This window comes from Ixodes scapularis, unplaced genomic scaffold (genome assembly GCF_016920785.2).
Source record: "Ixodes scapularis isolate PalLabHiFi unplaced genomic scaffold, ASM1692078v2 PGA_scaffold43__4_contigs__length_2004386, whole genome shotgun sequence".
NCBI classification, from domain to species: Eukaryota; Metazoa; Arthropoda; class Arachnida; order Ixodida; family Ixodidae; genus Ixodes; species Ixodes scapularis.
Window position 1 is genome coordinate 1,313,564 of NW_024609872.1, and position 13,233 is coordinate 1,326,796.

The 13,233-nt window shown below is 45.3% G+C and overlaps 1 protein-coding gene across 1 annotated transcript in view; it reads right to left on the reverse strand.

The window, feature by feature from the left end:
• Positions 1-13,233, reverse strand: part of LOC8052228 (integrin alpha-PS1) — a 231,228-nt gene that overhangs the window by 40,843 nt on the left and 177,152 nt on the right. Inside the window, exons 3-6 of the mRNA XM_040208078.3 lie at positions 8,790-8,869; positions 6,149-6,331; positions 4,623-4,773; positions 808-1,012 (exon numbers count right to left, since the gene is read on the reverse strand). Coding sequence (XP_040064012.1) covers positions 808-1,012; positions 4,623-4,773; positions 6,149-6,331; positions 8,790-8,869 — 619 coding nt within the window. The remainder of the gene's footprint in view (positions 1-807; positions 1,013-4,622; positions 4,774-6,148; positions 6,332-8,789; positions 8,870-13,233) is intronic.

The following is a 13,233-nucleotide window of genomic DNA, read 5'->3' on the forward strand; positions in this document are numbered from 1 at the left end:
GAGGGAACAGCTACTGTGCTTCCCAACCAGCGGTGACGGAACAGGGGGCGATTGCCCCCTGTACATTTTAGACATTTCTAGTAAACAACTCGGGGGAAGCTGATTGAGAGGCGAAATGTACTTGGAAGCTGGAAAATGGCTGGGCTACAGATACGAGCGGTTTTTAACGCTGCTCATAGATGGCACACAACGCAAAATTGTTGTGCAAGATGGATATATTTCCAACAGATGGTGGCTTTTTGTTAATTTAAGCTTCTTTTTTGTTTATTTTTTGTTATTAAATTTTGGTGTTCATTTGGAAAAAGATGGCAGCACTGAGCATTTAGCATGGTCTTTCTAACAATAAAATTATAGGCATTGTCTTTGGCAGCAAAGGTGACGGATATCTTTTGAAGCCTTCTTCCGACAACGAGAGTGCTCCATAAATGGCAACAGAGCTCCATAAACACCTACTGGTCTAAAAGGAATGTGATCAGTACTCCTTTCCCTGCATTCCCAAGTGCTTCGAGACATAAAAACTATGTAACTGCCCCTCCCCAGTGATTTGTCAACTGACATGAGGTCTACAGGAGTGTTAAGAAGCATGCTTCTTTGTTTTCCGCATTTATTTTTATTTTAAAAGCTTACTAGACGAGCCAAACTATCGCAGAGACTAGCTCCGTTCTAGTGCAAGGAAACATGTGGTACAGATAACCCAAAAACTGGCAGTCTTTGCGAGTTCATTACAAAAGGGAACATTTCACACTTTAAAAAGAAAGGGGCAAGCGCAAAAAAAAAAAAAAGAAAACAAGCAGAGGCGATCCCCACCCGTCACTGTTGAGATCGAGAGACGTGAGCGAGTATCCAAAGGAGGAGGCGAACTGTTCTCCGTCGAGGATGAGAGCCGTGTGCAATTTGGTCGATGCCTTGTCCTTGTCAAAGAAGACCACCTTTCCAGTCCCGTTGGAGCGTGGTGCCCCGGCCACGAATGTCGTCTGGTTGTGGAAGAACCGCCCGGACGTCACCGACATGCCTGCGTACGGAAGGAAGCGAGTGTCGTCACCGACCGCTCGCCCGAGCATGGAACTCTGAAAGGATCGCACGTTTTGTCCCGAATGATCTGGAAAGGCACATCATTAGAGCAATAGGTTTTAATGCAGAATGTGCTTAAGAGCTGGGTCCTCAAGAAAAGCTTGATGCGACGTGACAGATATCATATTTATAAGGTTGGCCATACCGAGCATTAACACTCCCACATTCAACATCTCATTCAGACCTCAAACATCCCATGACTGGAACCACCTTCCCACTTCGATTGATGCAATCAGTAACATTGTTCTTTTTACACAATCTCTTACTAACAGCACCCTTAGTTAACTTAAATGCCATCTTTTTTTTTTGTCATTCACTCCATTATGTAATGCACTATGTACCTCAAGAGTAAATCAATCGATAAATAAAAAGATCAGCACAAAAGAACACTTAATTGAGAAGAAAGAAGGAAATATTGAGCACTTCCCAAAGAGAACCAAACCTATGACCTCAAGATACTTGGACAAACAACTGCGCTATTTTTTTAATTGATGTCATTACATTTTAAAACCAATCACTAACAGGTTTTGGACTTCTAACCTTTAAGGCGAGACACTACCCAGAAAAAAATTTCTGCAAAAAAAATTGCTTTTGAAAAATGCTATATTTACATCCACCAACATCTAGAGCAGGGGTGGCCAAACCGCGGCTCCCGAGCCGCATGCGGCTCTTTGCTGGTCCAAGTGCGGCTCGCGGATCCCTCGTAAGGGGACCCCCCCCCCCCTTTCCCTTCGCCTCTTTCCGCGTTTCCCCAGGAAACAAAAAACAAGAAGAAAGGATTTCAGAATAAAGCACACTGCAGCTTGCAGTTTGACAGCCTTGTACTCCCATACGTACAGTCGTACAGCCTTGTGTCCCTATACGTACAGTCAGACTTTAAACAAAAGTTACCTTTGCCCCCCCCCCGCGGCTCTTAGAAGTTCCGTGGTTTTGTTTGCGGCTCTTAGGCCAGGCCAGCCTGGCCACCCCTGATCTAGAGAGTGTTCCCAAAAAGTTTGATTAATTTACCCTGCAAAGTTAATTTTGTATAAATTATTTTCTGTCCACCGAAGCTAAAGAGAAGGTAGGGTTTGAAGCACTTCAAATGCATTTTTCTCCGTTCCATTTTTTTGGTATAAATTACATTTCAGTCAATTTATCTTTTGATAATGGCAATACAAGGAAGGCTCGTTCTTCACTTTTCCCGACTGAAATTTAACAAGAAATTCAGCTATGAAATGTTTTTGTCACTTTACGCATGTCTTTTATAAAAAAAATGTTGACATTTTGTCGAAGACACAAAAACCAAAAAGTTGACCAATTTTGCAGTAGAGAAAATGTATAGAAATAAATGACTTTTTAAAAAAACTTTTCATAGCCAGACCTCTTAGGCATTCTGCTACATATCTAGCGAATAAAAATCTTGAATATTGTGATAGTTTTCCGACGATAGGTTAACTAAACAATGTAGGCGTGTTCTTGACAGAAGCTGCTCCAATTTCCTTCCCATTTAACCGACAGACCTGAGATTTTGTTAAGCATCCTCTAGTATGACCACCAGCCTACCCTGTACATTTAATTAATTTTAAGCCAAGGGTTCAAAAGTTGACCCTCCCAGGGGGTGTGTCTCCTTAGGCTGGTTCACAGATTTGCTTTTGAGTGGGACCAAGTGGCACTGTTCTCGCTTGAAACAGCTTATGTCAAGAAAACACACCGGGAGACTGGCGCCATCTATCAATTAACCCTGGAACAATTCCCATCTGCGTACTGGAAGCGTACGACGAGACAATGGCGCCACGGTGCAGCTTCTAGAAGAAGCATTTTGCACTGACCGCGGCCAGACTGGGATAGACATCTTGAGTAGCAGCCAAACTTTCTGATCAATGTCAGCTTAGCTGAGCACAGCTCATTACAAAAATGTACGGGACCACAGTCGGCGCTAACTTTTTTTACGCGAGACGCGGAAATTGAGAACACAGATCCCCACCACGTGCTGGCGAGAACCACAGCGATTATTTCAATTCCAGTACATCTACCCGATCAGCCAGAGAGCAGTCTTATAATAGAAGAAACAAAAATACTTCTTACGGATATTTTATCGATTACCGGCACTGGCAAATGTCGTCCTATAGTGATCGCTGGACCGTCGAATACACAGACGCTTTGTAGAGGCACCTTTCAGCGCAGATAAACGAAAAACATGGCGGTGTGTTGCCGTCGTTGCTGCTTACAATCGCCAGACATACGAGTGAACCCAAACTCCGAGCAACTCCTACGAGTTGAATGGTGGAAGCAAGGTACAGAGCAGCGCTTGTTGTCAATAGGTTTCCAATGTCGACGTGCCAAACCTTTACTCCGGAGTGAACAAAAAACACGGTCGCAGGAAGGCACGGACGTGGCCAAGGGGCTGCAGGCGCATTAGAATGGGTCGGAGCGCGCAGCGCTTCGCTATGCGATGTATTGTGGATGCCGTCACTGGTGGCGCTGCCAACCAGCTGCCAAGGTGGAGTGGCGCACTCCCATAGGTGTCGCACGCTCCCAATGACTGAACTGAATGTTTTGCAGCATTTGCTGCAAAACCTTTCATTTATATTATCAGAATTATTTTAATCCCGCAGTAAAAGAGGGCTGCGTAAAAAGTGAGGAAATATTTGCGCAGAATCGAATTAATTCCAGGGCTACCAGACAGGTAAAGCCAGTATGTTCTCTCGTAATCAGGCACAAGTGAGTATGGTGCACTTAGTCACACTCAAAAGCAAATGTTTGAACCAGCCTTTACTATGACTTCTGCAAACCCTACCATGGAAACACTGTCCCAAAGGCCTGTTCACAAGCTTGCATCTGCTCACAACCAAGTTGTTGCGATCTCTTACGACGAGAGCATGCTGGCGCCATCTGTGAGGTGAACCTGAAGCTGCATTTTACAAGAGCGAAGGTTTTGCATTAAATTTGTGAGATCAAACGTATCTATGAGAAATGGTTGTTTATAACACAGTCAAAAGTTTTCCGAGTCAATAAAGCGGCGGTTCTTAAACGGGGGTCTGCAGACCCTTTGGGCTACCTGAAGGCCTTGTTGGGGTCCCCCAAGCCCTAGACCAACAATCAAGACGAGCACTACAAATCTTTTTTTTTATTGATGCTGACTGTTCCACAAAGCTAAATATAGATCAAATCATTCGCACTGAGCAAGTAGGTTAGATCATTCTCCGTTTCAAAGCTTCAAAGTTGATTTTCACGCATTTCATTTTCTTCTTTTAGTACCCTTTCATACTGGTTCAATACCCTCTTCTCCCTCCTAGTGGACCCACATCACTTCCGCCTATTCAGACGGAAAACATAGCAAAGTTACAGAAGTGCCTAGTGTTCGCTGGCTACCCAATAGATGGTGTGTTCTATCGGTGTAGAAGATTCTAAGAGGTTTTAAGACGCTTGGTTGTAAGCAGTCACAAGTGAGAGGACCAGCATAAACACCACCATTTGTTCGCAGGGTACTAATTAGAGTGATCGCCCAATTCCCGCAAAAAGAAGGCGAAAGGAAGACCACACGTGGCCTTGGGCAGAGGCGGACTGACCCAGGTAGCTGTACTTCTCAACGGGGGCGTCCTCCTCGAGGAAGGGGCTGACATTCCAGACCCAGTCCTTGAGCAGGCGCTTGGCCGAGATGGTGAAGATGGTGCCCTTCCACGTGTAGGGCCCCGGGCTGCCCAGCACTATGGTCGAGTCCTGTGCGGAAAAGAAGAGGACGGGCGGCAGCTCGATTACGCCACGTTCCACCCCGATCGTAAAGGCAGGTTCACACGCTCGCGTTTGGTTGCAACCGAGTGCGTTGTGCAGCCTTCAAGTGACACACCCAGTTCCTCGAGAATGCAAAGTACCAAACAGTGGTTGCAACCAAGTGCGTTGTGCAGCCTTCAAGTGACACACCTATTTCCTCAAGAATGCGAAGTACCAAGCGTGCAGAACGCTATGCAGCAAGGACACATTCCGATGCCACCAACCGCAAGGTTACCGCTGGAGCAACGTGATTCCAGTTGTCTGCTTTGCATTCTCCAACCGCCCGACAGAATACTACAGTGTGTTCTCCCGTCATAAGTGATCACAAACGAGGCTGCATGGCGCAGTCCGTTGCAACCAAAAGCCTTTAGAAATACAGACACCAAGAACTCTTTGTGAGCAGCTTTCTCAAAGGCTGCATTCCAAATCTTATTTGAGTCGTATATCGTGCGATAAAACAACTAGAGTGACGCTCGATGTGAGCAGGCTTCTGAGCGCCAGGGTACGAGACCTCCACTCTGGGTTGAGATTGAGTAAAATTTGGAGCACGGCCCAAGTGACACTTGGCTGGGTCATGCTAGAGTAACTAAATGGCGGAGCCAGAGTATTGTCTTCCTTTTCCTTCTCAGTGGTGGAGAAGCCGTCACATGCATCAAATATGCCTATACTTCATTTCAGCTTAAGTCCAGATGCAGCCGAAGCTACGAGCTAGTGGGCCGGACCTATGAAAGAGCACCAAAAGTGCAAGTCACTGGGCCTTTTCTGTTTATGATTAGTTCAGTGACGATAGAACACGCATAGATAGTACATGATGAACATCACAATGGTGCACTTTTGTTGTTGTACGATCGATCTCATCAGCTCGGAGCTGAGCCTGGACTTAAAGTGAAATGAAGTGTAGAGCGCTTGCGGAGAGCTGGGTTTGGAGCTGGACATATTTCTTGTTTTGCGTTTATGAAACATACATCTTACACTGAAGTCTGACGAGGAGGAAGCATCTTTAACCTTCGGATATTTGTGTGCAACTTAGATATGTGCAATTGCATTCTTTTTCATAATGAGAGTGCAGTTTCAAAGCATGAACAAGCAGATGACACAATAACGACGACAACGACGCAGCGCACGCTTTTTAAGGATTTGTGAGATGCACGCCGGTGCGTGCACGGTAAATCACCGCCTCGCGTCGCGGCCCCTGTCGCGTCTCCTGCAAGAGTGACGGTAGCTTTCCACAATATTTGGGGGCCAAAATTTGAGACCGTCGCCATACTCTGCTCTGCAAGCGGAGAATGTGCAGGTACTCTAGGTCGTGCCGGTTGGGGCGCACCTCCGAGATGACTCCGCTGGTGCCGGCCTGGCAGAAGCCGAACTGCTCGTGGGCCTTGTCCACGGGCCGGTTTTCGCACGGCTCCCAGGCACGCTCCAGGTCCAGGTACTGGGTCAGGGAGTAGCAGATGCCCCGCCCCCACCGGTACGAGGGGCCCATGCTCACGTGGCGGTGGGCGCACGCCTGAGAACAATGGGACGGCATTGGCTGCGGTCGTGTCAGCCCACACCTTCATCGCGCCGTAAAGCACCACAACTGCGAAAGGCCTATTTGTCGGGGAACTACGGAACACAAATGTGTCAACAGTTTGATGGGAACAGCGCAAAAAAAAAGTAGGACAAGGTCGAATGAAATACACAGACAGGGCGCTGCTGTGTGTTTCATGCCTTGCTGCAGCAGCGCCCTGTCTGTGTGTTTCTTCGACCTCGTCCTACGTCTTTTTTGCGCTGTTCCCACCAAAAAGTATGTACCACCAACTAGCCCAACTACATGCCTTGTGTCGACAGATCTGCCACAATCCGAACATGTCCCAACCAAGATGAAAAAAAAAAAAAGAAATAAGATGAAACAAAAATACAGTCCCTTATAAAATAAAAACTGCAGGAAGCCTCTTAATGACTTCTGCCATGTTTTGACACTGCGTGTGCGTCCCCTTGAGGTGCACAAAAGGCCACAGGAAGGAAGCTGAGGCTGGAGGCAGAACAACTGAAGCTCCTCCCTGCCATCCTCACCTTGTCAGTGACTTTAAGACAGTTCACTGATGGTGGAAGGTAGCCTCGCTCGACTGCTTCTTTCCATCACGAAACGAGGAAACTGTTCTGCAAGGATTAGCTCCCAAACCCCCAGATCAAGTTATAAGTAAAGGAGGATTCTCTCGCAAAATGAAAAGAAGCATGTAGTTGAGAAGCAGATAAGAGTAGAGAAGAGAGTGCAGTGGAAAGTCAGCTGCATGCAGGTTAGTCATATGGTCGGTGTAAAAGGGAATTGGAACGAGTACTAGGACCTTTTTGAGGCCGACGTTTTCTCTAAAATTGACCAAAAATATTTTTGTCTCATGTAACAAACTCAAATTTAAATTAGGTTTTTTCTTTTTTTTTGAGTGGTGCAAGCTGCCTTGTCAGATTTCAAGACTTGGAGCAACAGGCCCTATATTGAAAGCAGATTAAGCGGGCAAACAATCTGTAAGTAACACATTCGCACAATTCTGTTTGCCTTTATTTATATTGGTTCCGGCATTAAGCTCAGTGTGTATAATAATTAATTCTACGGGGAAGTTTCCTCTGAAACTAATTATGTGTAAAGATTATCTTAAACTTGATTGAGTACCGCTGCCATGGTACTTTCCAATCTCAACATGTTTTGCTATTTCTCAATAGGAGCCTCACACCTAACTGTTGTCATGACTCTGTCATCTGCGTCAGTATCCACTGTCCAAATTTCAAAAATGCCGTTCTGGCATTTTTGAATTTCACGCGGTAAGAGCCGACTCTAAAACACCCATGATAAAAATTTAAGCTTGGTATGTGCGCACACAGATTTTTCCGGCTCATTTTACAGCCAGCCTCACGTTCTCCATGCTATACTATATACAAAATGTTTTGTTTTTAGGCTTTATAGATTTGATTTAAAAAAGCCATGAAAGCTACACTGTGCACGTGAGTTACACGGCCAGGAGGACACATTATAGGAGGCTAATCGTCACGATAAGTAAGGTGAACAAAATTTGTTAATGAGCTCTTTAATTAGTGAATATTAACATATAGTTTTAATTCGAAACTTGCCAATCGTCATCAAAACCCCTAAATCAGTCAATTTAATAAAGGTTTGGAGCTTGTAAAAAGTGTAGTGGCGCACTAAAGCTACCCTCATGCAACAGGCGCAAGGCTGCACTGCTAAAATGCTGATGTCAATCTCATCTTTTTTTTTTGCATTGCCAGCCTCGCACATGCTATACAAGTTGTAACTTCAAAGCGTCAGCGTGCTTCCCACGCGCTTCCAATTTTCCTTCAATTTAATGGTTTTCGATGATACTAAGCAAGTTTATAATAAGAACCAAACATTTATTTTCCCTAATAAAAAAGTGAATTGTTCAACTCATCGTGACAATTAACATCCATTACATACCCCTGGCCGTATAACTCAGCTGCACACACCGGATTAGCGCAGCGTTCGTGGCTTTTTTAGAACATACCTGAAAAGGCTAAACAAAACACCCGCCATATATAGCAGAGTGCTCAAAGCAGTATAGGGTAATAATAAACTGGTTGACTGGAGGCAGTGATAGGGAAAGATATTAAAGTTAAGGCCCCTCATTAAGCTTAGGGGCCGAGATAACCCATTACTTTCAGCCTACTTTTGTTTGGGGCTTTCTGCTGGCAACAACAACCACACACACTTGCCATTTGCTTCACCCAAATACGATAACTGGGTTTTCACCCAATCTAAATAAAGAAAAAGATTATACTCTTAGATATTGCGATTTCGACTTTGTTTTACCCCCAAGCAGCATGCACCGTTAGTGACATATCACCGAAAAAAAACAAGATATTGATATTTGTTTCTGGGTTTTCATTACACGGTACTAAATCCCAAAACTATATCTCTCCTTTGAGGATACCAAGACAAAGTCCGGAGGACTCACTAGGACGTAACCTCCAGGACCCTGGCTCCTGACGGTAACCCCGAGCCACTGGTCATCCTTGAGGATTGTGTTTTCTGGAGCTGCAAGGCACGAAAAAGAAAAAAAAAAGAAAAAGGCATCAGTCACTCTTAACCAAGTGGGGCTATCTGGCAAAGCTAAAGAATCTGAGTATGGAAACCGTTCGGAGACATGCACTCTGCTGCATTTAATCTTAGTGAACTTCCGCCCCACTTAATTTTGCGCACGGTGTTCGTACGACACTGTAACGCCACGTGACACTTAAATTACCGCCAAACGTCGCTAATAAATTTTCTGCAATATTTTAAAATAATTTTCTGATAAATGTGGCGGGAATTTGCTCCCGTGACGTCAAAATTTCCCGCTGAATTAAGAGAACAAGTTGTCCGCTAAATTTAATGGGAATGTAACGTCACAGGACGTCACTTCATGTGAAGTCAGAATTTCCCCATTAAATGTAGCGGAGAAATATTCCCGCTAAACTTCGAGGGAAGCGTTTTCCATGACGCAAGTGTCACGTGACGTGGCAACATATGACGTCACCGCCCTAAACGTAAAGCACACGGGATCGGCTGCAATAGTTGGCGAATAACTGCCGTCGGCACTTGTCCTTCTGCAACATTGTCCCCAACAAAGCGGTGAGCCCCGTTGAGTGCGCTTCTTCCCGTGCTTCAGTGTACGGCAGAGAAGCGGCACACGCGGAGCGAGAACTGCGCGAAAGGCCGTAGTAGCCTCGACACCTGGCCGAGGTGTGAAACGGAGTACAGTTTGGTGATTTGCACCAAGGTGCGTATTCGGAAGAGCTTGTGGGAAAAGTCAACAGGCCCATTTCGGCACTGATTGTCGCGTTTGCATGGCTGTCACAGCGCACGATTTACGGGGAAGAAACCTAAGAGGAAAAGGGGGGCAAAGCTTAGGTAAACGCCCCTCAGCGATTCACTCGCCATACTCCGCGACAACTTTTCTTGGCAATGCAGTGGAAGGTACAGGCCCGCTTCCCCTCTCTTATTTTGAGTGTGCGCGGGCTCTCCTCCTCCTACAGGCCCGCGTCCCCTCTCCCATTTTGAGTGTAGGCAGGCTCTCCTCCTCCCCCATTTCCGGGGAGAGGAGGAGAGCCCGCGCACACTCAAAATGGGAGAAGGGACGCGGGCCTGTACCTTCCACTGCATTGCCAAGAAAAGTTGTCGCCGAGTATAGCCTTTAGCCTGCTCTCAGGTCTGCTTACGCTTGCCGAAATTATCCCGCTGATTTAATCCACAAGCTTGCCGAATACGCCACCGGGGCCTAAGCACCGAACTGCGATAATAGTCGTACTCCCGTCAGGTCATCGAAACAAAACTGATTTTACAAAAAAAAGAAAGAAAAAACGTTTTTAGCGTTAACAGTGATGTGACTGGCCCAGTGGCGTACCAACTTGTTTTTGAGTGGGGGGGCAAACCAGACCCTCTCCCCCCCCCCCCCCCCCCCAAATCGAAAATTCGGCGCAACTTTTGTCCAACTTTTCTAAAGATTTGGCAATGATTCGGCAAAATTACAACGTTACCAGACTTAACATTGATATTTTGTTTTTTCTCACGAAAAAAATTTTGCTTCTTCTTAAAATAAATACAACTTGTAGTGCCTATTGAAAGAGTTATGACTAAATTGATATTCTAGAAGATAATTGTATCGATGTCGCTTTTGTGTGTTTACTTGTAATTTTGGTGTATGCTTCCAGAAAGTGGCGTGACAACGAGGTTGGGTAGTAGCCGGCACAGTCACGAATCACACTACGAGAGCTTTGATTTTGAGGCTTCATCAGCGCACGCCTGCAAGTGTGTTTACATTGTTAAAATAAAGGCAATCACTGCGTTCTTACTTTCTCTGGTAGTCGCCGTTTCGTGCGCGAAAACGGATGCAACGGTTGCTGAGCCTTCTCCAGAAGAGATAACAATATTGTAAATATGCATGTTTTTCGATTCGAGTCACTTGACGTCAGCTTTGCATGAAAGTGCGCGTTCCATATTCGCAACGTGCCGTTTTTAACCTTTAAAATTCCGGTTTCTGGTGTTCGGACACACACGGACGTTTAGGAAGATGGGGAGAGTTAGGAATGGTCGGATGTGCAACGTCGACCATGATAGTTCTGTGTTTAACGAATATTTTTCATCAGTGTTTACTAACGAGTGCTTGGACTCCGTCCCCACTCTCCCTGAAGAGCTTTACGAGCGCATGCATCCTATTAACGTTAACTCCGCCGGTATTATAACATTGATTGATAAACTAAAACTTACTTCGTCCGCTGGAACCCATAACATCAACTCTAAAATTTAAAAGAAACACCAGTGTTAGTTCGAGTGAGTATTTAAAACTTATCTTTATTCAGTCCTTATCTCAAAGGTGCCTTCCATCTGACCAAAAGGTGGGAAGGGTAATTCCCAGTCTTTAAACAGGGCAGCCGCTCTTCCGCATCTAATTATCACCCTAATTCATTGACTTCAATTTCTTGCAAACTACTTGAGCATATCCTCTACTCCAATATCATGAGGCACCTATCATCCCATTTCTTTTCTTTAAACAGCAGCACGGTTTTCAAAAAGGTACACTCTCCGGCAATATGAAAGACCCACTGGGAGCGCGTGGCCGAGGCGGTGGCTGGCGGGGGCGCAGCGAGCCCTCCGGGCACTTCCATTCTGCTTCGAGGGGAGGACGCTCACTCGGGCTCAGATAAAGCGAAACGCGCTTATCAGTTTGTGCCGAGTGCCGAATGAGCGTCCTCCCCTCGAAGCAGAATGGAACTGCCCGGAGCGCTCGCAGCGCCCCCACCAGCCACCGCCTCGGCCACGCGCTACCAGTGGGTCTTTCATATCGCCGGAGACTGTACTTTCCTGCGAAACACAACTCTGCGACTTCATCCATGACTTGCACACTAACCTTGAACCTTAAACCTTGAAATGAAAAAACTGACGCAGTTTTTTTTTTTTTTTTTTTCAAAAGCGTTCGGGCGTGTTTTTTATCAACGCCTTCTTTCTAAGCTATCATCTTTTTGCCTCGACCAAATAACCGTTTGCATAGATTCGTGACTTTCTTTTTTCCCGTGTACAGGTCACGTCCATGATGATCATGAATCTTCCTTAATAAATGTATCTCCTGGTGTTCCCCTGGGGTTCGTACTTGGGCCCTTACTCTTTTTAATATTTATTAATGACATCCCCATTGGGATTTCTTCAAAAAACCGCTTTTTCGCCGACGACTGCGTCATCCATAACAAAGTAACTTGTGTGCAAAATAATAACCAGCTTCAGGAAGATCTAGAGAAAATTAACAATTGGTGCAAAGAGTGGATTATGACATTAAACAAGTATAAACGCAAACTAATCCACTTCACCAAGAAAAAAACAAACACTATCATTTAATTACTTCTTGTACTCCGATCTGATTGAGACCGCTACTGTGTATAAATACCTTGGTGTAAGACTAACATCTGACCTTCCCTAAAATAACCACATTGAAGTCATTACTGCCGATTCATCTGGAACTCTTGGACTAAGCAGACGTAACTTAAAAAGGGCTCCACCCTTTGTTCGTAAGCTAACCTTGGACACGTACGTCAGACCAAAAATAGAATATGCTTCAACCATCTGGAATACCCATCGACTGTACCTCATCAATACCCTGTAGAGGCAGTTCAGAACAGAGCTGCTCGCTTAATTTCATCCACTTATGACTTTTTTTTTCAGTGTCTCAGCGCTAAAAACTGAACTAACCATGTCCTCTTTGCAGCTTCGCAGAAAAGTCTCTCAGCTGTGCTTTATTCACAAAATCTACTACCACATTCCCGACCTCAAAACCACTTTGTTATTACCCCCCGACCGAACATCTTCTCGCCTCAACAACGTCTGCACCATCAAGCACATTTCTGACTCTACTAACGCTTCCAATTGGTCATTCCTTTCTCAAGCCATCAGCCACTGGAACAGTCCCCCATCCTCCATTGTCACCATCTTGGACCCTGCTGATTTCTCCTCTGCAGTAAAACTACACCTTTCTTGGCCCATGTGATGGTGTACGGGGCTAGGCAGATAGGTGAAAACCCTTACGCAGAGCGCCTGCCGGGCCAGACTTGTACGTAGTTCAACTACTTTACTCAAGTTACTGTATTTTAACTACTTTTCTGGGTAGTTTAGTAACTTTTAATTACATTTATATTCTAGTAATTCGTAGTTTACTTTAACTACTTTTCCGAGTGACTTCCACTCAAATTACAAATTACTTTCTAATTTTAGTGGTTGTTTTGCCTATCAACACAGAAAAGATTTCGGAAGGTCAGCTGATATTTGCAGAGGGGGAAGCATGCGGAGTAGAAAAGGGGGGGATGGGAAGAAAGAAGGTGATTTAGATAGTCCAAAAAACCCCAAAATTTTAACGAGCCCCCCCACTGTAACAA